We start from the raw sequence: 27,663 nt of genomic DNA on the forward strand, positions 1-27,663 counted from the left end.
TTTACTTCTGTTGCCATAAGTGGTAAACAGGTGTCCTGTCAATGCTTTGTGTTGTGTCCTCCTTACAGAGTACTGATCTACATGTATATTTTAACTTTTTTTGAAATTAGAAAATTAGGTGGTGAAAGTTGTTGCTACCATCCTATAGTACACATCTGTCTCATTGTCTCATATTATGTCTGAGTATCCACTGTGTCCAATAGCTTTGGGAAGGAGGTAAGAGATCGGTGTGTTTTGCATTGCCAGTGTGCAGAAATGGAAGTTTGTGCCCTCAGTGGTTTTGCGTGTTCTATCAGAGTAGATACTGGGGCAGAAATGGAACTATTGTTCGGTTGTTGAGTTGTGCCAATGTACGGAACATATCCCAGTGATAATGATACATAACACTCAAACTTGTCCAAAGTTTTAACTTTACGTATGCTTACCATGTAAACAGAGTTGTCTTTCAGTTAGTTAGAGTACATTTTCACACTATTCTCAACTATGAAAATATAGAGTAATTAAAGCACTTTCTTGTAGTTATGGAGTTGAAGCCATCTTGAACCAGACTGTGAAGGACGACAATACTCGCTTCATGACAAACACAGCCTTACTACCATACATGAAGCTTATCTATTTTTTTATTTTTTTCCTGTTTTTTATAGATAACACTTCAAATATACATAAATCTGACAGGGAAAGGAATAGTAAAATGTGGCCTTTCATTTCTCTAAGTGTGGATAAGGTGATGTTTCTCAAAACCTATTTCAAACATAATGCAAATGTGAAAAATACCTGTCTGCCCATCCCTGGAGCCAATAATTCTCCCACTGAAAGGGGAGGTGGAAACTAAAACATGCACGTAGCTCATTTAACAGGCTCTTTGCTAAATTCACAGTCTTGTTCCTGTGGCTTTAGTACTTGGGAAACTAACAGTTTAACTGACTGGTTCTTCACCTCTGAGGACGTCCCAATATCGAGACATTCTTGGTACTTACTGCTCACAGCCAGTCACATGATTAGGTTGATGACATTGGGTTTAAAAATAATGTACACTGTAGTTCACCCACATATTCATTGATAACGTGAATTACATTTGTTCCCCCATCTGTTTCCCCATTCAGTTTTTTCCATTGTAGTGATTTTCAAACTGTGATTTCTTCATAAATGGGTCTACTCCAATCTGTACTGTGGAGTTCCTCTCATCCCTACTGCAGTAAAGTAATAAATACAAATTATAATGAATTTAATATGCATGGGTAAAATGTGTTTGCGGTGGATTGCAAGGGGCATTTTGATACGAGGATTTGGTTTTCTTTTTCCTTGAGCCAGAAAACAGATAAATATTTTCAAGTGCAGAATAATGCAGTGTAGTAGTCCTTCAAATGCCTCTTTCTTCAAATGTATATTAACAGACTTTTACAACTGAAAGCTGTGTATGGATCCCATTGTGTTCCTAGTAAGTTTTCTGAAAGGCTACACTTATTGTCAATGGGGATTGAATTAGACCTGAGCAAATAGTCCAGTTTTCTACTCCACAGACATTAATAAGTTTCCAAATTATTGCCACGTAATTGTTTTTCACAAAAAGAAGTATTCTTGGCATTTTACTCCTGTTACAAAAAAACGCAAGCAGTCATATATGCAGGTTTAGAAAAAATGTTAGAGCAGGTTTTGCGAACTTTTGCCATTCCTTCATTTCTAGCACATAAGCTGCATTATGCAGGAAGAGCAGTATAAAAATCCTTTAAGGTAATGACCCATTCTACTTTGATACAAAACACTCTCATTCCTTCACTTTATCTCTTGGAAATTAAAGTTATGGTATAATTGACACTTCCCCTGTAAGTATACATTTTCTCTTACTGTTTCATGTGTGTCTGTCTTAAGTTTTTTGTTCCTTGAAGTTTCAGGTCACTGTTTTCTTAGCATGTTAGAATGAAACTGTGAGGTGTTTGGGCAAAATACATGTTCTACTTTTAAAATAGCTCAAGGCCAGAATTTTTTAAAGGGTCCAAAGTCCACCATCTGCAAATACAGTTTTGTAAATATTTGCAATTTATTACAAGTTCAGAAGACGCACATATTTAGACATCTAACTGGCTATGACTCCAAATACAGAATTACAGCTGCAGTATTGAAGGTCTGGGGTTTTTTTCGCTTTGTCAAATCTGGTTATAAATGTATACTTCAGAAAACATACTAATCTTTCCATTGGAAATTAAAAAAAAAAAAATTAAATATACCTATAGCCTGAATTACTGTGCTTTTTTTATCTTCTGCTCTTTTCTTTTGTACTTTAAATGGTAACTTCAGGGCATTTGGACACATACAGACATCAACAGTAATAGTAGTGGGTAAGCAAAATATATATAAAAAGACATAACTTCACATTGCCTTAGATATGTGAAAAAGTAAACATTTGCTATAGTTTTTTCAACTCTTTAGAAAGCAAGCTTGGCCTTGCCCTTGCCCTAACAAAATTTCAAGGTTTTGTATATTTGACAGAAGTTTGCTTAAATGTAAGGCCTTGATGTTTCTTTTAGTGACTTTCCATTTCAGAATAGCTGGCTCCAAATATTAAATGATGGGCATTACATGGACTTATTTTTCTAATTTGTCCTTGGAGAAACTACACATTCCAGTATTTCATTGTTTCATGAATATTTTATTTTTTCCGCTGTAGATCTGAAATCGCATATTCTACAAATACAAGGAAGAAAGAGAAAGGCACTTGCCAAATTATAGAATTCCATTTCTCTGTATTTTTGCTAATAAATACAGTTGGGCGCTGCTGTTACCATGATGTGGTCATTTCACTACTTACCTATATGATATAATGGCAACAATTACTTTTTTGATAAGTACTTACTGTACCTGAATTGCCAAGCTGCTTGCCCTAGCATAAACCAATGCAAACAGTTGTCTTGACTTTGAAGTTATCTGATATCAAAGAAAATAGATATGTATGTGTAGTGCGTCACGTATCCTTGTGGGATCAGTGTCCTTGTGTATTCCTTGTTTTCTTCTGCACCAAGTCAGACATTTTGCTTCAGGATTAGCAACTTGCTCTGGCAAGCACATGCACGCGTGTATGTTTGTGGGTACGCCTGTTGTACTGTCTTTTTGTGTTGCTTTCTGACTCGGCCTCCTGGCTGCTGCCTCCTTTTTGTGCCTTCCCCCCCCCCCCCCCCATCAAAAGGAGTTTGTTCTTGTGCTTCATGATGAGTTTGAAAACATCTTCATCCATTCAAAATGGCTATGTGTCTGTAGAAAGTGGTTTGCTTGCAACAGGTAATTAAGTTCCTCTGTGTTCCTAGGGAGAAAAAATACATAAAAAATTCAGATCTTCATTTTTGTAGTAGAGACACTCATGCTGCTATGAGCGGAGTGGCAGCCTTTCCTTGCACAATTGTTTTTAAAGATTTTTAGACTGGTCTTGAGAATTAATAGCCAGTTCTTCTGTCTGTCTTTCTGGGTTTTGTTCAGTGATGGTTTCAACAGGGGTATTTTTAGAGATTCATACTACCATATTGAGGTGTTATGGGTGTGATGCTAATGTAAAAGGGAGAGAAATCTTAGCACAGGTGGGGGGAAGTGGGTGAGGATGAGTCTTCTCAGAGTCACGGGTGAGTTCTTCTCTTTGTTGGTCAGGCATATTACCTCAAAATGCCAGGATTTAAGAAAAGTTTTGAAATCTTCATGGCTTGCAGCTTCACAGCTCTACTGTTCAGTGGTTTCCAGAGAGCAGTTGTAGTGGGTTAGAGAGTGAGGCAGAGCGTGGAAAATGGACTGTGCTGCAGGGACAGCGGCTGAACATACGGGCTGAGACACCTGGGATCTTGGCCCAAGGTAGCTAGCTGATGGTATGCAGAAAGCAGAGTTGATGATCAGTGTGCTCTGGATTCCATCCTTGGCAGGATTTGATTTTTCGTATTCTGAGAAGAGTTAAATATATTACTCTAAAGCTGTGATTTGAAAAGTATGTGAGGCAGGGTTGATGAAAGCCATTTACAAAGCCTTGAAGATAGTGATTAGGGCTTAGATAAGAGAACCGATTCGTGACACTTTAAGATGAAATTTGTAATTTTTAGGAGATGGTGTAGGTCTCATTATCAGTTTTGGAAAGTTCATCATAGCCGCATGTTTAACTGCAGAGTTATAAAATATTAACCAAGTTCCACCTTCTGCTTAATAAGAGAAGGCTGTCAGCTGTAGAATGAAGAATGATGTATAATGTAAGAAAGTAACATGCTGTGAAACTTCTCACTCCTAGGACACGGTTGTACACTCCTGTGTTTTACAGACCTCCTTAAATAGCTTTCCTTATTTGAGTGTGCATCTCATACAGCAGGGGGAGAGAGGTTGCTTTATACAAACTGGATTTAACTGGATTTTACTGTATTTAAAAGAATTAGATAATGCATTGTCTTTAGAAGGAGAAAAATTATATTGGATGGGGTTTTTATATGAAAGGGGGCATGCACTCCTTTATGCTTTTAATGAAAATGTGCTTTGCTTATAAACAATTGCAAAATTCCTAGCAAGAAAGGCTGACAGAATAGGTCTCTGAGTGCTATAAGGTGCCACAAAAATGGGAAGTTTAGAATTTAAGTTTTTCTAAAGGAAACATCCTTAACTGTGGCTTTTTCAGCAAATTTGGCTTCAATAGAAAAATTTAGAATATTCTCAAACAGAAATATCTAGCAAGGTAGGTTGTTCTGGGGCTGGTTTTGGATTCAGTCCCTACCCTTCAGCCTTGTAACGCTAATCACTTAGTTTTCAGATACTGGATTCAGCAGGCAGTATTATTTAATGCCTTTTGTTCAGCATGGAAGACTAATGAAATATTGGCATGTTGTGGGCCACCAAATCTGTGAAACAAGCCTACGGTGCAAAGGCACTGGAAAGACGTAGAAGAGAGTGGAGAGCATAACATTCACTTCAGATGTCTGATTTGCATTCTCAGTAAGAAGAATATAATTTTTTTGAAAATTACTGGAATCAGAGTACTGTAGATTTTTATATGAACTGTGTCCCGAGACTTTAGATTGGCAAAATATTTTTAGTAAAAAAAAGGTACATTTGAAGTAGAAATATTTTGGGTTTGGTTTTTTTTTTCCCTTTTATTTGATCTCACTCTCTACCTTCTTTTGTAGCTACTCCAGTGCTAATCAGGTTATCAGTTTAGGAGTTTGCATCCTAAAATATATTTATATATTTCTCTGGAAAAGACACTTTTTTCCAGAAGAATAAAAGTTGGGGAGAACTGTCTCTGACAGCTCGCAGGTCAGTATCTCAGTCAGAACAAACAAGAATGAACAGCAGAACCCAGGGTCTTACCTTAAATGGCCAATTTAGGGTAGGTTTGGAATGGAAACGTGGGTGATGAACTGGAACGGCTGCAAATGGGGATGTTCCTGGGTGCCGACTGGGCAAAGAGCTCCAGCAGAGAGGGGCGCGGTAGCAGGCAGGAATGGGAGGCAGTCGCCGCAGGTGTTTGCTCAATGTGAGTCAGAATCCACAAACTCAATGGAAGCGCAAAACCCAGCGTTAGCAGATCGCCAGAATGCTGCGGCATCTTCCGCGTGGAGAAATGTGTGCTGTCCATCTCTTGCAGAGCTGCTCAGCCAAGCTCCTTGAAAATTACCTGTTTGAAATTGTTTCTCGGATCTGTGTGTGCAGAAGGAATCCACAGTATTTGTTTGGTGTTCTGAGCTGTAACCACGAACCTTAAGAAAAAAATAATTGCAAATGAAGTTTAAAAAAATCTTTTAAACATAAAATAATAAATATTAAAACATCTTTTATAGATGTATATATATAGGTAAATTACAGTTATCAGTATCAGATGCCATGACTGTGAATAAAGTTTGGCTCTCACTTTTTAGGTTCAGTAGTTAATAGGTAACTTCTGCAGTTTTCCTCTCATTGAGGCTGGAGTGGGGTGAGAGGAACTTCACAAACAATTTAAGCAAGCTAAGTGTTGGTTGTGCATAAAGGAAATCATTAACAAAAGTAAGTCATAAACATAAGAAGCAGCGGCACAGCTGTTTAATACCGGTACTGTTCTGACAGAGCTGTGGCCCACTGGAGACTTCCTGAGCAAAGACTGGACAACAGTGGAAGCAGATAAAAGCAGTGAAACATAGGTGCATAACATGATAAAAAACTGCATTAATTGTTCTTTTATGTACCAGTTCCAGTTCCCTCATCCTGAATATTATATTTAGTTTTAAGGGATCATAGCGGTCAGGGAAGGGACTAGAGCTGAACAAAATGTGTCATGAGAAGAGAGGTTGAAGAGATAGTGATGTTTAAATTGGAGATATAATGAATGTGAATATGAGGAAGTGTGGCAGAGGACCATAAATTGGATAAAGATAAAATAAGAGACCCTTAGTTGACATTACAGAAGCAAGAAGAATATTCAGTAGAAGACAGGCAATTCATTAAAATACAGTCTCAAATGCATCGGTAGTTTTAGAAGCTAGAAGTTTATTGAACAGCTAAGAGATTCAATACTGAGAATATCAAAACAACCCTCTCTTTCTAAAAAAAATCAGTGTCCCATGTCTGCTGGTGGTCATGTACAGGTGCTGAGGGAAACAACAGAAGGTTAGATCACAGAGATGGTGCCTTTTCAAACTTAAAGCAACCTGACATGCACAGTTCAAGGACTTCATGAGCCAAGATGCTCTATCCATTGTCTTTGTGTTTAATAGCGTTGTTTGGGTTTTTTTCTATCTGTGTATTTTTGTCATCCCACTTCACTTTGGGCTTCCATGTTGTGGCAGTAAGTCTCACAGTTGTAATTATGGTTTATGTGATGTAGTCTAGCCTTTCCATTTAGTTTTTTTACAAACCTGCTGCCTGATTTCATAATTTCATGGATTTCGTTAACGGGAATACCCAGTTACATTAAGAAAAACTAATTTTTGAAGAGCGATCCAATCGTGACACAAGGCTACCTCTCTAAGCAAGGCTTTCTGTAATTATTCACTGGGGGGTTTCTTGTTACCTGTAGGAGATGTAGTACTTACTGTTTGACTGTCTTCTGGTGTAACAGCCTCTGTGGACAGCTAGTAGGTTTCCTCCTGGCCACGACTGCTGTGTCCTGATGGTGAATAAAGCCGATTCCTGGATATTTCAAAATAAGCTGCTAATTACTCAGAACAAAACGCTTCACCCATTCAATGCACAGCGTTACGCACGCTTTTCTGTAAATGCTCATGGGTGGCTTTCGAGATGCGTATCCCAGGACCAAGACCCACCTGTCAAGAGCTCAGTGGTAGAACTTTTTTTGACTGATAAAAGCAGCCGTCTGTCCCCAAACTGACTCATATGTAGTAACGGGCAAAGGCCACGTTATCTCACTTTGTAGGTGAAAGTTGAGCATGCACTTGCTGGCCCTCACTCTTAGCTAAGATGTTTACGTACTGTCATGACCACAGAACAGGTTGGTTTCTGAGGCCCAGAATATTAACAGATCCCTCACTAATTCATAGCTATAATGAGAGCAAAATCAGAGTCCTCCTGTCAAAATCACAGGAGGTTTTTTTAATTAAAAATAGGAAATGGTTCTTTCTGGTTGGGCTTTGTGTTCCAGCTGTGTTCATGTAAAGCAAAGTTTTGCAGTGAGTATTGCATATCCTAATCTTTACTCCTTTGTTTGTCTTTTTCTAGGAGAAGCTCTGCCTACCACATCACATCCTAGAAGAAAAGGGCTTGGTAAAAGTGAGCATAACAGTTCAAGCATTGCTAGATGTAACCACAGTGAAACAAGCTTTATTCACATGAAACTACTCTCTGCTGTTACCAGCTCCACTGTGCCATCACAGAATCAAAATACTGCCCAACTTTTCAAACTGCATTGAAAAAAAAAAGCCAGTGCTCCAAGAGTATTCTTATACTTCTGATTTTAAAATCATCTTTCAGACTGTACCTGTGTGTCAAACTACAAACCAGAAACTAAACAGAAACATTTTATAGAGCAAATTGGCACTTCACTGCTTTTATAGCTCACTTTGTACAGTACTTACTAAGAAACAGCCACCTCTCTGCCACTTAAAAACGTGTGGAGTACACAGCTGTCTTGCAGCAAGATACCTTCGTATTATTACACTAAGAATCATTGCAATCATTTCGGGGGGTGGGGAGGAGGGAGAGTAAATCAGACTTCTACCACCTTAGGTTTTTTTCTGCAGTTGCTTCAGGCTATTATTGCCTTTTAAAAATATCCTGACATAAAATATTTATATAAATATTATTTATTAGTGAGTTGTTATTCATCCTTTGGATGCAAAATGTAAATTAGGAAACTGTATTTTATTACTGCTTTTTTGTGGTTAAACACTTTATTTTAATATAAATATTTAGTTATTTTTTATTCTACTTGGTGTGCAGTAGCTCTAGATCTCCATAAATCGTATTTTCTAATATGTAGGATAAAAAGCAAACAAAATAGGTGCTTTTATTAAAAGAACAGCTAGCTGGAATGGCCGCCTTTATTTCTTGAATTTGTGGAACATTGGTAAAAATTTGTCTGCATTCCATTGAGTTTCCTACATTCCAGTAGCACTTTTCCCCCCACTAGACTAAATTGGCTGAAACTGAGAGCACACCCATTTTATTTGTATATAGATGTTTAAAAAAAAAAAAAGAGGAAAGATGTAAACTTGAAAAATAAATGTGAACAAATATTTTTGATTGCTTATTTTACTATGCACAAGATGTTTAACTTTTGCCACAACAAAATGAATGATGTGCATTAGGATCATGTGTCTTGAAATATAATTTTGCACTGCGACTTGATTTCCTTTAAAGACTACAGCACTACAGAACAAATAATAAAAAATAGCACAAGAACATTAACGAGAAGATTTACCAGGTAGCCAAAAAATTTTAATTGTTTTCTTCAATGATTCCTTCGAGAGGAGATAAAATTATTAAAATTGCCAAAGGCAGTCTCAAAGAACCTGATCTTCCAGATGCAACCTGCTGGGTACAGTGCTTCTCCTTACAGTCTCCATCATTTTCCCACAGAATTAAGCACAGTGTTCCGTAGCGAACGTTTGCAGGATCAGACCTCTAATCCCACGTCAGCAATAAGAAATAAGGTTCTTTTTCTTATCACTACTTTAAGTTTTCTGCAGAGGTTTTTAAAAGCGTAATTTCTTATTAAAACAGCGCACGTTTTAGATCAAAAAGTTCCAGCAGAGCAATTCTCACGATATCTGGAACATCCATTTTTCTTCCAATGTAACTTCGGCAAGCAGGAGAGGAAAGCTGCATGTGGTGAAAAGGCCAGCTGTTGGGGGTCAGTGGTGCACACAAGCAGGTAGTTCGAAACGCGTGATGACGAAAAAGAGGCAATGTGCAGTGGGAGGATTAAATACTTAAAGTGAGAGAATGTGGAGAGAACTCTTGTATAAAGACTTTTTGGAAGAATGATGCGTACTTGTCACTACTCTGTGTCTAGGCAAAGTTACACATATGTTCACAGACGCTGCATTTAAAACTACCGGTATTCCAGTAGCAGAGTTTTAATCCTTACTACAGTATTTGAATGCAGACTACACAGTTTAATACCGCAAATTGCCAATGTGCTGCTATGTATTGACAGCAACGTGGCAGGAGGAGGAAAGTGGACTCGCAGACAATGAGACGTACAGTATGCACGGAATACCCAGTTACTTCAACCAAAGCGAAAGCGTTTATTTTGTAGAGGGAACATTGACTTCAATTGTAATTTTGATTGGCAGCTAGCATATTGTTTCCTATAAAATGTACTGTGCACTTTAACACTAAATTAAAATGTATTTTAATATTTTACAGAGCTGCACAAATATCTTTGTCAAAAAGCACGAGCAATGTAAAGAAAATGAGTTTTCAAGTCAGAGTTTATCAAATTTTAAAAGCATTCAAAGATCGAGTATAAAAATAGGAATATTGATTTCTGCATCTTGAGGGATAAAATGCAGGTTTCCTGAGTATTTTTTTACAATGTATATATGGCAACATGAAGCTTTGTAATTATTATTTTGACAAATATTGTTTTTTCATAATTAAAATTTTGTTTTTCTCCTGATAGTGTCTTTCAGTATTTGCTTGAAGTTGGCTGTAAATAAATAGCTCGAAGTATTTTGTAATACAGCTTTTTTTATGCAGTCTTAACCTGTATGGCTAAAAGGAGAATCTTCATGAATCTTTGTATACTATTTATATGTGCAATAAAACATGCATGGCAAATCTATCCTACCCTAAGCAGTGAACATAATGTATATAGAAAATCCTTACTGTAGTTACAATTAAACCGTATTATTTGTAGAAACCCTTTAACGACTACGCCTGGGAGCGACAGTTTCATGTGAAAGAAATGGCGTTTGGAGACCTTAACACTGGGCATGATGGATGAGGGTTTGGGGAGGGAGAGGAGGACGACGTGACCCAAAGGGCTGGGTGACCAGGGAGGCTCGGCTCGGCTCGGCTCGGGGAGAAGGGGGACTCCACCTTCAGTTTGCTCCTGCTGACATCGCCGTACAAGAGTCGTTCTTTTCGCTGCTTCCCACGTCACTGTACAGTGCATCTTTTGTTTTTTTTAACTTCCCTGCCCTCCTGCAGAGGTTATCCTGCGGGCTTTTGCTTTAGCAAACAAAAATCTGATGATTTCTTTATCCTAGTGAATCCAAGCAATAATGCAGTAACCCTTTCTGACCTGGGGATAACCCAGCGTGACAGGGCTGTGCCAAGCTGCTTTGCTCTTCCCCTGTCTCTGCAGAAACAGGTAGTAGGGACTCCTGCTTGTGGGTCACAGCATACAGCCTTCTCTTTCCCGTGCAGGTTTCTGAAGACACCTAAGTACAGATTGTGCTATTTTCTCATTGCTCTAATGAAGCATCTTTACCTTAACCAGGTGATGTTATGGCTGTATTTGTTCACTTTTGGTAGTGGATTTTGAAAGGGAAGGCTCTTTCTCCAGTAATCGCCTGCAGAGCTCCTGCTTTTGACTGCCAAGGAAGCGTGAGCGATACAAAGCCAGGACAGACAGATTCATCAGTCTTCCACGCTAGACAAAAGGCATTAGAATTGGCATAATTTAGGCAAGACGACTCCTGCGGCGGTCCTCCAGTGCTGCTGTGTAACAGCAGGCAGCCGAGGGCTATGTCCAGCTGAGGTTTGAGCATTGCCAACAACAGCGCTCTGACAGCCTCACACCATTCTCATCACGATGGTGCAGACGCTCGGTGATTCAAGCACCCCAAGTCTTCTCACGCGTTTGCACTGTCCTGGACACGCAGCCTGCGGACAAGGGCACTCTGAGGGCCCCTTCCTTGTCAGCCCTCTGGCACCAGTTTTGTAAGAGCTAGGGGCAGTTTCTATAAAGCCTTGAGGCTACTGGTTTCCAAACTGAGTTGTCATGGACTCATGAAAGCCCATCGGAGGCTTACCTGAATCTGCTCCTGTTCACAAGCGAGGCAACTGGGGGTCCCTCTCAAGGAGGAAGGCAGCAGTGCGAGTAAATGCGCCGTTTTATCAAGAAAGGAAACAGTGCAGGACAGCAGTCAATTATTAGGAACGCTGAGTGGAAAATACAATAGGTATTTTCAGCTCCAGAATTGTAGCTGGGCAGTTGTTTGGGGAAGGTGATAGGGTAAGCGATCTCCTGCTGGACTGTAAATTAAGGATACAGGAAATAAAGCTCTCCACAACTATCCAGAGTATAATGGGGAAACTTAGAATTATGCCATATACATTTATCAAGTATGAAAGAGGGCTTTTTTCCCCACACACAGGGCAAGCTGTTTCCTACCATTAACCCAGCAGCTTTAAAATGGTGGTTTAAAGCACTTACAGTAAATTACACTGTTAAACTTGCTTTTTATCTCCTCTAGTATAACATGCAGGCACACACACTCCTGTTAGGGAATGAAAAAAAAAAAAAAAGAAAATGGCACTCCCCTTTCCCTTAAATACAATTATCAGAATGCATTAGGCAAAAAAGTACTAGCTTTGACGGCTAACAAATGGAAATGTTTATTATCAGAAGTACCTGCACCAAGCTGAACACCCTGACTCCGCTGCTACCCTGTCCGCAATACTGGGCTACGAGGCTGCAGTACGAGCACAGTGCGCTTCTGCTCCAGTCCAGTATCAGCTACAGCCCCGTAAGTCATTTGCTGGCTACGGCAGAGCAGTTGCCTGGTTGCTGGGGTCGGAGGAACAACTAGAAGAAGCTGCCACACATTAAACAAGCCTTTGAGGCAATTTTGCTATTGTGGGAGTGGAAAAATCGAAATGTTTAGTGCTTGTGGCTTAAAATTTTTATGTCAGCGCCCTGCTTCGTAAGGAAGGAGGCGTTAGTGTCTGGTGTGGAAAACACGGTGTGGAAAACTTGCGTGCAGCATTTCAGAGAACTCTCGCAATGCACACAGTCGTATCTTGCCAGCCTTCTAAGCTTACTTCACAAATAAGTAGATGCAAGATTGATAAAAGTCAATACATAATTTAAACCTGCCACCACCAACAGAAATGTTAAGTTCCCAGCATCAGCCTCCCTGCAACCTAGAATCTAGCAGGGGCCAGAGATAAGAGGAGAGCATTCAGCATTGCTGACAGAAGCAAACCGCTCCTACATCTACCCTCATATTTCCTCAGGCAAGAGCGAGTCACAGTTTCAGCAACGATGCAGGTTCAGCCGAACCACGGGAAAGCAGAGTTTCCACGTGATTGCTTGAACATAAGATAAACAGCTCACTGGAACAAGCTGTGTTCTTGCCCCACGCAAGGTAGCTGGCAGAATTATGCCACTGGGAACTATTTTAGATCTACAACTGTCAGGCCTAAATTCTGTCATCTTCTGTAAAATGAGCACACTCGTTTTCAACAATGAGATATCAAGATTGTCTATAGATAGGGACTGCTTTTTTCAGATCTATCTACCAGTTTCCTCTCAGTCCTGTTACGTCTAAGAAACCCAGAAATGCACCATAAGCCTTTCACACTCAGCAACAATCAAAGGCAAGTGGGAAGGAAAAAAAAAAAACCAAACCCAACCCCTCCTTTACTACAGACTTCTTCCTTCACATGGTTTGTAAGAGGTCTTTCTTTTCTTTAAGTATCATCCATGAAATACTCTTCAGACTATTTGTTTGATGTTAATAATGCACAGGCCAGTAAACCACTCTGCCTAGCAAGCTTCTGTCTGTGTTCTCCATCAGACTTTGTCCTTGGAATGTATTTAGACAAGACAAGGAAAAATACACCAAACACTTTGGATTAAGTAGCTTGATTGGTTGTACTGCTAACAACTTCCTTCAGCATTAAGTGATGAAGTGAACCCTGGTATTTAATTAGCTGAAGAGGCACGCTGTTGTTATTCACAGTCTCTGCGTAGTCGCTCTAGGAACTGTCCTGAGGTCCCGAGTATACACCCACGTTCATAGTCTGAAACTAACTCATCTGCTAACTTCCATTTTGACCTAGAATGCAGCATGCACCTTCATGGTGTCGAGTTTTCGAAGCATGCAAGAACATTCAAAATACTTACTCTAAAGCACACACATCAAATTAAGTGGGACTTTTATTTTTCTTAGCAGTACAATCAGATGAGCTCCATTTTACAGACACTACTTCAGCAAATGATTTTTTGTTTAGTTCACCTCTATCCCTTGATTCATATTGGACAGACGACGCTCACATCCAAATGGTTCAAGCATTGAGGTACTTTGCATGGTGTTTGATGTGGTCATTAATAAAAGTAGCAATGAAAAAATAGCTGTGATCGTAACCCTAGAAAAGAATGACAATAAAGAAATCAGCAAATAAATATAGTTCATGATAAAGCAATCATGCTACGCTCTCTTCTAGGAAAGTTAATGACTCTTCTGGTTTGATCTTTTTTAAGAAATCAAAAGTACATGTATTCTATATAAAAACTGTAAAGGATACCTAACTAGCAGGCTAAGTCTATACGAACACTAGGAAGCTAAACAAACAGAATGTACCTTAACCTGTCCTAATCTGGGCATGTAAGTTAGAGCTGGGTAACAGCAAGTGTCAGGTGCAGAGCAGGATGCGATCGGAGAGAACAGCTCCGCTCACTGGCACTGTCCTACTGGTAAGACATAGGGTATAAGGAGAACACAGCCCACAACTGAATTGCTGCTCCAGCACTATGCTAAAACGACATGTAAACCTCTGAACTATCCACTTTGTCAGCACTAACTGTATCTTTTGGTGCAGGGCTTATGCTAAATCAGAGAAGAGAATCCCTCATTTTCCACACTGGGTCTGGCTTGACGTTCCCAGTCGCTTACAGACTTTGGCGCTCTCAGGACAGTGCTGTTCTGGGTCCCTGCACTCTAGGAAAGAGCAATCCTTCCGCCTGGGTGTTTAAAGGAATCTAAGATTTCAAGCAATTCCACACCTTTCTTGATTTACAGAAACACATACAAACTAAATCACGAAGTTTTACACTGAACACAATGCCCACAGTACAGATAAGGAATTCAGCAAAAGTACATCTGTCACTTTGCTTGTGATACTTCTTAAGAATCATTAATGCTGCTTCTTCAGCCGACCACTGGCAGCTTGAGTCACCATCAACGGATCGCTTGTTGAAACCAAAATCGTGACCCCACCTAGTGGTGAAATGCAGCTGAATCTGACGGATATTGCACTCCTTGATGGCTGGTGTGACAGGAAATGTCACTTCACACCCCCTTCCTCACTTGGCCGGGGACAGACTCACAGGTAAGTGAGACCACGCCCCACTAAGAGACACTCTCTTCACTACCTGCCACATAAACCCCAAAACCAAAAAGCAACAACCCAACAATCAAGGACTGCAGAAGCAACTTGCCTGCTGTAGTCTAAAGACTACTGGGATTTTCCGCTCTGTGCAGGCAGCGATGAAGTTATCAGGCAATAACTGGCCCGCTGATAGGAACTGGTCATCTTTGCCTTGATCAATCAAGATGTCCAGATGAGAGTCTGGATAGGACTTCACAAGTTGTGTAGCATCATATGCCTGCAGAAATAAAAGAGAAACAACATTCAGTTACATACGTTAGACTGGGTCAGATTTGCCGACTGCAAGAAAAGAACGGCATATACAGAGTACTGGGTGATACTGATCAGGACAGCAAATTACACTTTGGAAGAGCAAAAAACTGGGGAAATTCCAGACAACCAGAAAGTAATAGCCATGTTTTAAAAAGGGCAAATAGTATGATCTAAGTAATTACCGAGTTGCCAGTTTGACCAAACAGAACATCCAGCCCAGGGCTAAATTCATACAGAATCAAAGAACAGCAAAATAATCTAGTACTGATTCACATGCTTGTACAGAAACTAGAGCCCAAAATAACTTGGCATCTTAATGTAACTATTTTGGCAGCTAAAGGTGAAAATGCCAGCGTAACACAACTATGCTCATGGAAGGCATTTAACCTGAAGATTACCATGATAATTTGACCAAGAAAACTTTGTATAACTGAGAAACAAAAATGGCACACGCCGCATAAATTATGACTCTTAACATACATGTATCAAAACATAATTGTGAATGGGGAACATGTTTCCTGTGCGGTCCTGTGCTTGGTACATGGTCCAAAAAAAAAAAAAAAAAAAGATCCTTTAAAAAGATAGAGAAGTGTTTAAGGCCGTGGAGAAAACTGATCACCAACAGATAGCAAAATGCGAAGTCCCACACCAAGGCATCAGAGCCATGCTTCCAGGATGCCACCAGATCCAGAAATGACACTGCAATGGAAATGGGAACTTGGACTCAGCCAAGCACTGTGGCCATGGTATAAAGTGATCCTTGCACATATTTACGTGGCAATTTTAAGCAGAAATACAGAGATCAGAGGTTGTATATCCGTGCCAAAGGCAGGTCTAAGTCTATTCCTGATGCCTGCTGTTGATCTACTGGACTGGGTTTGCAGAAGAGCTCCAAAGCAAGTTAAGGGGCCAGAAAACTTTTTTTTTTTTCTTCCAAAATAAATTCATTATGTTAAGTGTAAGCAAGTTTAACTGGTGATTTCTAAATATACAAACTACTCTATTAACAACTGTGAAAGCAGCTAGTGCTCTCCATTCCTGTAGTGCTTTAATGAGACCTGGATGTCTTCCTAAGAAATAGTTAAATCCAATTTACAAGGGATTAAACTGCAGCTTGTGTTTATTTACAAGGAAATCAGAGTACCTGGTCATGATGATCCCTTCTAACTTAATTCTAGAAATACAGTGCAGTGTTTATGCTGAGAATAAAAATACTGAAGGGCTGCCCAAATAACGCAGCAACATGCACACAGACATTTTTGTATCTTAGCCATTCACATAAGACTACTTAGAGTTCAAAATTAGGGCCTTGGAGCTAAAGTCTAACTCTGTCTGGTTTAATCCTGTTCTACAGGATTCCAATTTCCAAATATCCAATGGGCTCCTCTTCTAGCTGCGTGCAACAGGCTGCCCCTGCAGATGCCATGAGGCTCATCAGTCTCTGAACAGTTTGTAGCAGTCTCTCTTTTCAGGCCACTACAAAAACCAGCTGTTTTGTATACCGAGAACTGAGTTTTTGAGAGCCCATAGCTGAACTCTCTTTTAAACGGTTCACTGCTTTCAAGTGTTAGAGAAAGTCTCAGACGGCTCATAATTCTTCTTAGCCCAGTGTTTAAAATTGTCATGGTTTAAAATTTTAAGATCTTCATAAAACAGGGAGGAATTTAGTCAATTTGATGAAAGCCTTCTACCTCGTTACATTTGTTATAAGTGCTGTCAGGCAACAGCAAGTCATACCCACCAGAAACATAAAACGCTTATCCATGCTTAGGGGCGTAGTAAAACAGCAGTACCAGCTCAGAGGCACCCCAGCTTTTTGTTCCAGCCTCCTGCTGTGATCTATTTAAAGATCACTCATTCATGTGTTATTAAAGGACTCTGGTTGCAAAACATACCTCCCATTTGCTTACATCTGATCCCAGATATCCACCAAGGGCTTTCTTCCCCCACTGACACTGAATTGGGTTGCAGATAGGAGCAAATGCCGATACAGACTGTTCAGAAAGCAAGCATGAAAAAAAAGTATGAATTAAGGAAAGTGATTCTGGCTAACTAACAAGCAAATGAAAAGCCTTTTCAAAAACTGTTTTGAAGTTACTGCCAGAACCCAGGGCTCCCTCAACCCTCCGAGCTAGGTGTGCTAACCATTAACCTACTTCCCTCTTACTTGTTCCTTCTAGCCCCACAGTTTTGCTTTCCTTTTTGCACATCAGCCAAGCTACAAAAGGTGGAGCTAGATGCCCCATTCCTTTCCTTGTTGGGAGATGTTGGCTTGAATTCCCTTAAGCAGCAGAGAAGGATCTCAAGTCTACTGTTGGGGCAGCACGGTCAGAGTGTGGGACCATTTCACCTCCAACTGGATTTTGGCAGAGCATAACAAAAGCCTGAGGCATGGGGCTGCTCAGCCAGTCTAAGCATGCAACAGTGTCTCATGAATTTAGGTACCTCCAGGATCAGGGGTCAAGAAAAAGGCATTTCAGATCACAACTCCAGGTACAGGTGTCAGAAGTCCAAGCCCTATTCTTACATTCTTCTTTTGGATTTGGCCCCAGGACATCAATATTTCCACTCATGTCTTGCAAGAAATAGCAACAAACCATCTGAGCCATTGCCAGTTCTCCTGGATTTTCGTATTTTCAATTTAACATTTAATTCTTTTAGATAATACAATTAACAGTTAAGTGCCAACAGTTAAAATGGAAATTTCTGAACTACTGGCTCCAAAAGACAAAAAGAAGAGATAAAAATAAAGCTTTTTCTTACATTCAACTCGCTTATAATGACAAGCTAATAACACTGAGGACATGTTACACTATTTTCAAAAATGCAGTTCCATTTTTGCAGCAGCTGACCACAAAGTACAAGGCCAGGACAGCCCACAAAAGGACTGATCCTCAAAGGCAGAGCCCCTCATCTCTCAAACACCAATGCCTGGTTCTCCCTCAGAAATGCATTTTACATAAGCCTATCTCCAAGGAGAACAACAAAATTTCTTTCAACCCTCATGAGTATAAAGAAAAGGCAAATCAGTTCCAGCATGTTTGATTTAGGCTGAAGTAGAATACAAATGAACACAACTTCAGATACCTCAAATGCTCCAAAAATCAATCTTTAGGAATGCTGACATGCAAATCTCAGGGAGAAAAAAAAGGGCTGGGGGGGAAATGTCCTCCAGATACTATCCTGTGTGCAGTTCAGGTGCTTACAGTTACACATGCTATCAGTTGGAGTTAATAGACTCTGTAGTAAATTCTGAGCAAACACACATATAATGGTGGCAAAAAGGTTTTCTGGTAATAAAAGCTCCAAAATTAACAAGACAAGGTTTGAAAAGATATAGAAAATCACACAGCCAGATTTCTAGACAATACTGGCAGCATGAATTAACTCCAGAGCTAGAAGAAGCCTGTTTACATTTAAATATAATAATTGGTTTAAAAGAGCTGTAGCATCATCCAAAAGAAACGGAACTTTTCTAAACTTTTAGAATTTGCACTTTTTTTTTTTTATTTCACGGATACGCACATTCCAGAGTGGTGTGTCTGGTAATTTTCCATATTCTAATACTAGGTATCAATGAACTGCTACAACTAAAACTATACATTTAATGCTATAACAGAACTTGGTATTATGTTTTCTTTCTTCACTTCTATAGAAATCTGTATAAGCCTCAGTATACCTCATATACTAATATGCTCATATACTCATAGCATATACTCATATGCTACTCTACCCTTAATTGGTTTAGTGGTAGACTTGGTGATGTTAGGTTAATGGTTGGACTGGATGATCTTAAAGGTCTTTTCCAACCTAAACGATTCTATGATTCTGTTCTATAAGCTGTTATTATATCTTACTTTGTACTTTCCAGGATTCTTCAAAGCAAGAATAAGAGCTCCATGACCTCCCATGGAATGCCCAAAAATAGACATCCGTTCAGGGTCAGTTGGAAAATTGGCATTTATTAGTTTAGGCAGCTGAAAAGGAACAACAGTGTAATAAAAACATTAAAGCAACTTGAGTATGTTTGGGGAAAAAAGCACATAAATAACTAACACGTTTTAATGGCAGGAAGCCATTGAAACCAAAGGCACATCTTTGTTTCTAGCCTGACATTTGTGATCATGGCCTGAAAGCAATTTGAACAGGACTGTAAAATCAAAAGGAAATAATTCATCTGATAAGAAGTAACTCCAAGTATCTCTACAGAAATCTATCATAACCCTGGAATGTTGGAATTTCCTAATAAACATAGTCTTATTTCAACAGATACATAAATCTGTATGTGCTTCTGTAAGTGAACAGACTGACAAATTGTTCTTGGGAGATCATTTGCTGCCCATATTCCCATCGACTTTAATTTTAATCCCGACCACACAAACCACATGCAGAGTAAGCTGGACACTCACCTTTCTAATACAGATCTCAAGGATCTCCTTTCACACACAGTTTAAAAAACCAAACAAATGAACAAACAAACAGAAAAAACTCACAAAAAAACCCACCAGCCCACCCTCCCAAGACAGACAGTGAAAACAGTCTATATGAGCAATACAACTGAAGTACTGGGGCAGTGAAATGCAGTGGGTTGTTTCAGAAGGAGCAGAGCAGAGATTTTACAAGAGCAGAGATTGCACAACTAACGAATCAGGATTAGAGGTGTAGGCCAGCCCTGTGGCATCTCCAGCAGGAAAGCAGACTCAAGGAGTTCCCGCTCAAGCCCTGCCAGGTGTTAGCATCTCTGTGCTGCGGTTCTCTCCCTCCTCACTTCTACGACGGTATCTGTTTGGTGAGGAAAGGCCTAACAACTGGATAAATCCAATCACTGAACTAATCAAGGATTAAAAAAGAAATAATAAATTCTTTTTATAAAAGAGGAAAGCAAGAAAATGACAAACCATCCATAGGCTCTCAAGATCACCTTAGGCAAGCTTTGGTGCTACGAACAAAGAGCGTGACTGAACCACACCCCTTCTTTACCTTACCCAACACCACCAAGAGAACCCAGCAAAGTTACCTCATCCTTTATGTAGGAATACATCCTATAGTTTGTTTTCCAAGGATCTTCAGTGGCATCCACATAAAAACCAGCACCGGTGCCAAAATCCCAGCTTTCATCTTCTCCTTCAATATTGCAGCCACCTACCATGAAAGTTCTTTCTATAGTTACTGTCTTTCCTTTACTAGATGTTTAGAATTGGAGAATCTGCCATACAAATCAGACTCAGGACACGAGTTTCTCAATCAATGTGTCTCTACCCCTCCAACCATAAGACAATTCAGATTTTCATTCATTAGTACAGCATTTTCAAGTGTTATTTCAACGTTTTCAAAATGCCACTTACGTATTACCTATAGATGTATCCGACTTCTAACTTGTTTCAGTATCCCTTCATAAATAAACATAACATACAGATGTCTCCTAAACTAATTCTGTAAAGCTTCGTCCATTTTACCCAGGGACTTACTCAAAAGTTGGCACTTGTTCATTGGTCCTATCAACTTTTTTCAGTTATTTTTTCAGTTATTGGACCTCATCCTATCAAGTACAAGAAACTATGTGAGAAACAGAAACTGTAGAAAATTTTCTTTCCCCCAGAAGGACAGAACCATATATCACGAAATGGTGTGTCCAGACCAGTTTATGTGCTTCAAATAATGTCTGCTACACCTCCCTTTTTAAGATTCAACAGCATAATAACACTTACTGTTCCTATCATTTTTTAAGTACATAACTCTACCTTTTCTGCAATTCATTTCATTGCTCCCACCTATAACTACCCATAAAACTTAAGTAATTTCTTCTTCGAGTAACTGCAGGGTTGTATGCTCTTTTCCAAGGCTACCCTTTCAAGCTAAATTTGCAGATGTCTCCTTGAAAATCAATGCATCCCATCCAATCCTCTCTTGCTCTCCCTTTGATTAGCCTGTGATTTACCAGCCTGGTTTGCAGAACAGAATGTAGTATTTCAAGGTGTATGTGACAGGAAATAACGGCCTCCCTTTCTCCAAAATGTTTCTAGTTTCTGTAATCCAAAATTACATGGGCTTTCACCACTGTCAGAGTACACTGCAAACCCCTGTGTAATTTGACAGTCCCTGACAATTTGTGCAGAGATACCTGCCACCCTGTCACAGTGTGAAATCAGATTTTTACAAGGATTAAAGTTGAATTTGCTCCAGTGACGTGCCCTTGAACACTGAATGATTTTGTAACTTAACAGTTCAGCAGTCACAGGGACTAGGGGTGCTTACACAACATATTGGATATAAAAAGCCTATCTTTGGTCCCTCGGAGGTAGGCAAAAACTCAGAAAGTCCTGCCAGGCAATGAAGGCAATGCTGATTCTGCTAAAAGAAACTTAAGAGAAGCCTTGAAAAAGGAAATTTGTAAAGGAACCTGCAAAATACTGCTCAGCACACCTATCTGGAAAAGCAAACCCCTATGAAGAAGGAAAAGTAAAGTCTACCAGGGCCTGACAGAGGGTCTGTGATGACAGGTATTTCATGTTTTCATGCAGTCTTTTTCCCCATCCAGATACATCTCCTAGCTCCTGGAACGTAATTCTCATGTAGTCATAACTACACAGTTAAAAAGCACATATAAGCGTTTTCACTACATATGCTCAGATCTCTTTGAGATTACATTTGAACAGCTCTTCCCTTGTTTCTCCAGACAGCTCAAAGAGATTTAAGAACATTTCGGGTCTCCGAGCTAAAATCTAAGAGGATAATATGAAACACATACTGAAATTCATCTAAATAGCAGTGCAATCCTGATCAGTTTTTAGACTAAAAGGCAAGAGAGAAGCTGCAAAGAGGGTTTTAAAAGGAAATGGACAAAGCAATGAACTATGCAAATGTAGTCACACATTGATAGAGACAACTTACACAGACACCACTAAAAACAAGTCCCAGTATAATTACCCAATGTCAATAATGCAAAGGCTAGTTGCCATCTCTATTCTGCAGCAAACAGCAACAATGAAGTGTGAAGTTCATTAATACACAAGTTTTGCTCTTCTGTCCCTCTTTGTCATTAGAAACATGCATTTTTGTTCTTTGACCTGACACAACTTCAAAACCTAGATGTGAAAAATATTTTCTGGAAAGAACATCACTTCATTCCCATATTACCTGTGTTGAGATCTGACTCACTAAGCTTGGGAAATACTAGAAGACTGCCACCTTTGCATCCAGCACTCATGAGTATTTGGCAGAATCCAGCAAATACTAAGCATAATACACTGAATCCCCTAAAGGCTGTATTTCCAGTAACTGCAGATCCACCATTTTCAGGTTTCCCATACCACACATAAGCTCAGCCTTGTACAAATAACAGCCCATCATTTAAAAAGCCATTCATCAATAGCCTATTGCAGCTGCAGGGGGGAAGGGTTTCTGGTTTGCTTTCCTAAGTATTGGAATCCTCTGGAGACATGTATTTAATAGGCTTTAGAAGACAGAATACAATAAAGAGTAAGCATTACATCTTTGTGTGACAACAGAGTTCTGCACATTTTTTAAAAGTCTCAGAAAGCCACAAAGTGCAGGCAAGCATCTCTGATAGCACAGGCCTCTTGTTTTCCTTTTCTTCCCTCTCCTCCCGCGTGCTAAGCCCAGTGGCTCCTTTGCTTTACTTTAGTGCTATGACAATAAAAGAGTTTCAAATGTCAAACATTCACTACCAGGTTATTAAGAATATAGACAACATAATCTAGCAAACAATGCAAGATATAGAGGTGAGGTCATATTCTGACTCCGGTGGGCAACACACTTTGTAGCAAACTGCAGCACTCCATTCTTTGAGGATAAAGACTGTACTTCAGCGTAACAACTGTTATCATGTCTCTTGTTAAAACTTACGTGGGCTTGTGTCTGGCGCGACTACAATAAGGCCATGTTCAGCTGCAGCTTGTTGAAAACCAGCTTTCGTTATAAAATTCTGTTCTGTGCAAGTTAACCCTAAAGAAAGAAAAGTATCGTTGGTTACACATTGCTCACAGTATACCAGTTTCACAAACCTTTTTGGCAGAAAAGGTTTTGAAAAACGAGAGGGATTCCTATCTCCATAAACATGGAAAAGTCTTTCTTAGTAATCCACAGAAACAGACACAGCTGCACTTGCACATCTAGTCACACTAACATTTGAGCAAAACCAGGGCAATGTGTACTCTGTACCCCCTTGAGTGCCTACTCATGTGGCATATACAGTTTCCTCAAGTACTGTGTATTTAAATCCACTGACTATAGACACTGTTGCTAAGGTTAACATTGTTAACTTCTGACATCTAACGCTGCAATTATGTTTTTCTCTCTACCACCATTTCAGCTGTTTGCATTACAGAATTATATATGTGGTCAGACAAATCCTACATCCTTTAGACAGGATAAAGGCCTGTAAGCACTCTGGCTCCAAAGTCCACAGCAATCTATGTCTTTCACACTGCAGCAGGCCCAGATGAAGTCCAATTACAAATAAATAATACTGCACACCAATATTTCAGTTCTTCTTCACTGTGCCATTTGAGAGGGGTTAACAACTCTAGTTTTCTCTGAGGACAAGTTGCAAATAACCTAATTTGACTGATAAACTAGCCAAGACGGCATGGTTTAGATTCAAAAAAATATATGTGCTGCATGACTCGGAGCTCTTCACACAATTTTGATGCTTCCAACTTCAAGGGTAAGCATTTTACCCAGTCCACTGTCATTCTATAAATCCGACCTCCTAGCCATTTTGTGAAATGAATACATACAAAGAATATAGTCTCCACACTACCAGTCAATTCCCCAACAAAAGTCTCAATAAAGCAACTCCTAAAATTATAGAATAGACAGAGCTTCTGCTTTTCATTTTGAATAATAGAAAAAAAAGGATGAAAGTAATTAATCCTGGAGCCATCTCCAACATAAATCTGACCATTTTGAAAGCCATGCCTTAACATTATTTATGCACTTTTGGTGCAAGACCAAACTCTGTGGGAAATGACAGGAATAGGGCAGAGGAACAAAGCCAGGATAACTGGGAGCACATGTTCGTCCATACAGTCTCATCCCAGCTTGCCTTACATCCAGCAAGACAGCAGCTGGATAGGACACCACAGGAGCTGGAGAGACGAAGAAACAATGCTGTGGATGAGACAGCTTCATTCCTGCCACACAACCGTCTTCAGCCCCTGGCCCCTTCTCATCCCACAGGGTTACCTCACTCTAATAGCACCTCGCTTTCCAAGTTCACCAGTTGCTCCCGCAAAATAGCACTCGGAATAAAGCGGTATCCAGACGACAAATTTGCTGGCTCCCATGGGCTATATTTTGCCCCCTATCCTATTAGCTGAAGCAGTCTGTCATAGACAAAGGGAAGCAGGAGGTGTCCCAACAGGAAGGCATTCCAGCAGAACCTTTAAATAAATATGTTTTAGAACAAAAAGTATGTACATTTTAGACAAAAGGGTAGAACATTTTGAACACTGAGCATTTTAGAACACAATCTGGTAGGCTACCCCCTGAGGCCTGCTGCATCCAACTTTATCACAATACACTCAAAGTAAATGCAAGTTCCAGAAGACGATCTTTTGTAGAATGCAAGAGCTGCCACTGTGGTACCTCTACATGAGGTTTTTAGTAACTGTAGCGCAGTAGCTTAAACATGCTTAAGATTATCTTTTTTAAGTTACTAAAATTCATGTTACTTACCTGAGAGCCAATACAGCACAGGACACTTTCCAGTTTCTGCTTTTGGAGGCAAGTAGATTCCAAATTTCATTCTGCATTTTAGCTCTGCACTGTAGTAATAAAATACTCCTTGTTATCACCACTACTTAACAAGGTCACTAACATTAAAAAAAGAAAGTTGAATCGATGCATTTCATTCAAAGAGAGATTTGGTCAGTGAATTAGTTGTTATACTAAGTTAAATAAAGTGAGAAGCAATTCTAAAACTCAGCCTTAGCCTCCTGAATTGACAACAGCTAACCTTCCTACCTTGTTCTGAATATATTTAAAACCGAGACTTACAAATAAGCCACATTTTTGCAGTGCTGCTAAGTGGGAACAGTTTGAAAATTGAATTTCGAACCCCAGCAATATTTAACTTGAGCATTGTCTATTAAATTGGGAAGTAATTTTTACTGAAGAAAACATCCACAACTTGCAGAACATACACTGCACAGCATGCCACAGCAAGAGAAGTTTTCAGACTGCTAAGTCTACAGACTAACCGATTGCCCAATTAATACCAAAGCCTAAAATTGTCAAGAAAAGCTTACCTAAGCATAACTAATGATTTTTTTTTTCTTTGGATCAGAAATGAAAAACAAAGAATGTTTTTCTGTTCAACTTTATCAAACAAGAATCCATCTACTGCAACTGTCTGCTCACAGCATTTTTTAAGTGTGCATAGAAGTGAAATATCCAGTAGAGTGAATGGAACTTTGTATACACAGGGATTCTCTCTGCTGCAAACATGACAACCCAAAGTAATGGAGCTGCGTTTTCAAAGGTAAAAATACTGGCTTCCCATCTCAGATCTGCAGCACTAAGTATACTAGACATGTTAAAGATTAACACCGAAATACAATAACACAGCCAAAGCAGCAGTAGACAGCACTCCTTACTGAAATATGGATGTTAGTGAGAACGCACTATTTTCCTGCAGACTTAGAACACTGACAACAATGGTAGTATGGATTCACTGCCCTGTGCTAAACATCTAGGGTGCTTTTGGAGTGTTTACCTGTCATGTTCAAACACCTTCTGGAAACCCTCAAAGCATTTGTTGCTGGAAACCTGTTTCAGTGCCATGACTCTAACTGCAAAGAAAAGGAGTAAGTTAAATTTGAAAATAAAACATTCCTGGACTTATAGTGAGTTATGAGAACAAAAAAGTTGAATACAACTTGAAGCACCTTTGTTTAATGTCACAGTTTTCCAGAAGAAAGAATCTCCTGCAAATGCTTTCTGATTGTTCATTAACCTTCTCTTTGCCCGTAGAAATGGAGGGAAGGGGGATCTGAACTCTTGTGAGCAGAGCTGACAAAGCCTTCCTGCTTTCCTACAGACCCACATCTCCGATCACCTTTACCTCTGCAGTAACTGTAGCTCACTCTTTGTCTACCAATGCTGCTACCGGGCAAGAAATGTCACGTGCTGTGGTTAGCCTGGAGCTCCCTGTGGCAACTGGCCAGGCTGCTACCTCCACGATGACCGTGCAGGTGATAAACCTGTCCCACCTTTCCTTTGCTGTGTGTGCCAGTATCCAGCCACTAATTCACAGAATCATAGAATCATAGAATCGTCTAGGTTGGAAAAGACCTTTAAGATCATCCAGTCCAACCATTAACCTACACTACCAAGCCCACCTAAACCAATCAAGGGCAGACTAGACTAAACCATATCCCGAAGTGCCACATCTACACGTTTTTTGAACACAATACTGAGGACTGTAATCATCTTTGGTGGAAATTAATTACCTTGTTCTAAAAGTCTGGGGGACAGCAGAAACACAGGCCTCAGAAGGAAGCAGGCAGCTTACTTCCACAGGGAACAGTATGAAAAACACAAGCAAAGAGTCATGGGAGTTTTAAAACAGCAAACTTGCTAAGGGAACTCGGGAAGGTTGACTCGAATGGGGACGCCGTCTGTTTGCATGGACATTAAGGCCAACTAGGCAGCTGGAAGGGGAAGAGGCCTGAAGGGCCGGCAGACAAGAAAATCTTGAGGAGAAACCTGGACACATCAGACCAGGTAACAAATGTTAAAATGAAAGCGTTCCCTCCCTCCCTCCCTCCTGCGCGCTCCTGTGGTGCATCGGGCAAGAAAAAGAAAACGCACGCAGCACCCTCAGGGCCTGTCCCTTGTCTCCTACCACCCCCGTGGGGCTGGAGTCGAGAGGCGCCCACGCAGGAGCGCGTTACCCCCATCCCGACGGCAGCATCAAGCCCGGGGCCCCTGGAGCAGCCCGGCCGGGACGCCCACTGCTGTTTCCACACAACCAGTCCTGCCCGCTGCACCACACCGCTCTCCCGTACCTCCATTTTCACCCCCCCGCCCTCGGGTACACCCACAGGCACTCCCGTACCTCCATTTTCACCCCCCCGCCCTCGGGTACACCCACAGGCACCGATCCCTCCCCGCGGCCGCCCGCCGACTGGGCCCGCAGGGGCCTGCCGCCGCCCCGCTCCCCCCGCAGCAAGGCCCCGGCCCGGCCGCAGGCCGCCGCGCTCCCCGCCCTCAGCCGCCCACCCCGGCGCCGCCTCAGGGGCCCCCTCCCCTGCTCCCTTACCGCGCAGGAGCGGCGGGGCCGGGCGGCGGACGGAGCGGGCGAGGGGGCGGCCCCTGTGCGGGCGCGGCCTCCCCCCGCCCCGCCTGCGGCCTCGGCCCGCCCCCGGCCCTGCGGCGGGGCCCTCGGGCGGCTGCTTCCGGGCCGCCGCGGTGCGAGCTGGGCCGCGGCCTGCTCCGAGCTCAAGTACACGTCCCCTGGGGAGAGCCGGGGGGGTCTGCTGTGTCTGTGGGGGTCGTGGGTGCTGCACTGCTCCTCTTCCTCGTCTTCCTCGTCTTCCTCGTCTTCCTCGTCTTCCTCGTCTTCCTCGTCTTCCTCGTCTTCCTCGTCTTCCT

General features: G+C 40.8%; 2 protein-coding genes across 2 annotated transcripts in view; one reads left to right on the top strand and one right to left on the bottom strand.

The window, feature by feature from the left end:
• The window catches only part of LRCH1 (leucine rich repeats and calponin homology domain containing 1), a 138,662-nt gene extending 130,883 nt beyond the window's left edge, over nucleotides 1–7,779 (top strand). Inside the window, exon 20 of the mRNA XM_075709224.1 lies at nucleotides 7,666–7,779. Within this exon, the coding sequence (XP_075565339.1) occupies nucleotides 7,666–7,779 (114 nt within the window). The remainder of the gene's footprint in view (nucleotides 1–7,665) is intronic.
• A 5,786-nt stretch (nucleotides 7,780–13,565) lies between these two features.
• ESD (esterase D) lies at nucleotides 13,566–27,349 on the bottom strand. Its single transcript, XM_075710302.1, has 10 exons — nucleotides 27,332–27,349; nucleotides 26,520–26,576; nucleotides 25,784–25,859; nucleotides 24,745–24,833; nucleotides 22,912–23,010; nucleotides 20,063–20,187; nucleotides 18,903–19,022; nucleotides 16,941–17,039; nucleotides 14,843–15,010; nucleotides 13,566–13,770 (listed from the first exon to the last, which is right to left on the bottom strand). Exons 3-10 carry the CDS (start codon nucleotides 25,849–25,851, stop codon nucleotides 13,690–13,692), a joined length of 849 nt encoding a protein of 282 aa, XP_075566417.1. The 5' UTR covers nucleotides 25,852–25,859; nucleotides 26,520–26,576; nucleotides 27,332–27,349; the 3' UTR covers nucleotides 13,566–13,689.
• Between the last annotated feature and the right edge of the window lie 314 nt (nucleotides 27,350–27,663).

This window comes from Pelecanus crispus, chromosome 1 (assembly GCF_030463565.1).
Source record: "Pelecanus crispus isolate bPelCri1 chromosome 1, bPelCri1.pri, whole genome shotgun sequence".
Classification (NCBI taxonomy): Eukaryota; Metazoa; Chordata; class Aves; order Pelecaniformes; family Pelecanidae; genus Pelecanus; species Pelecanus crispus.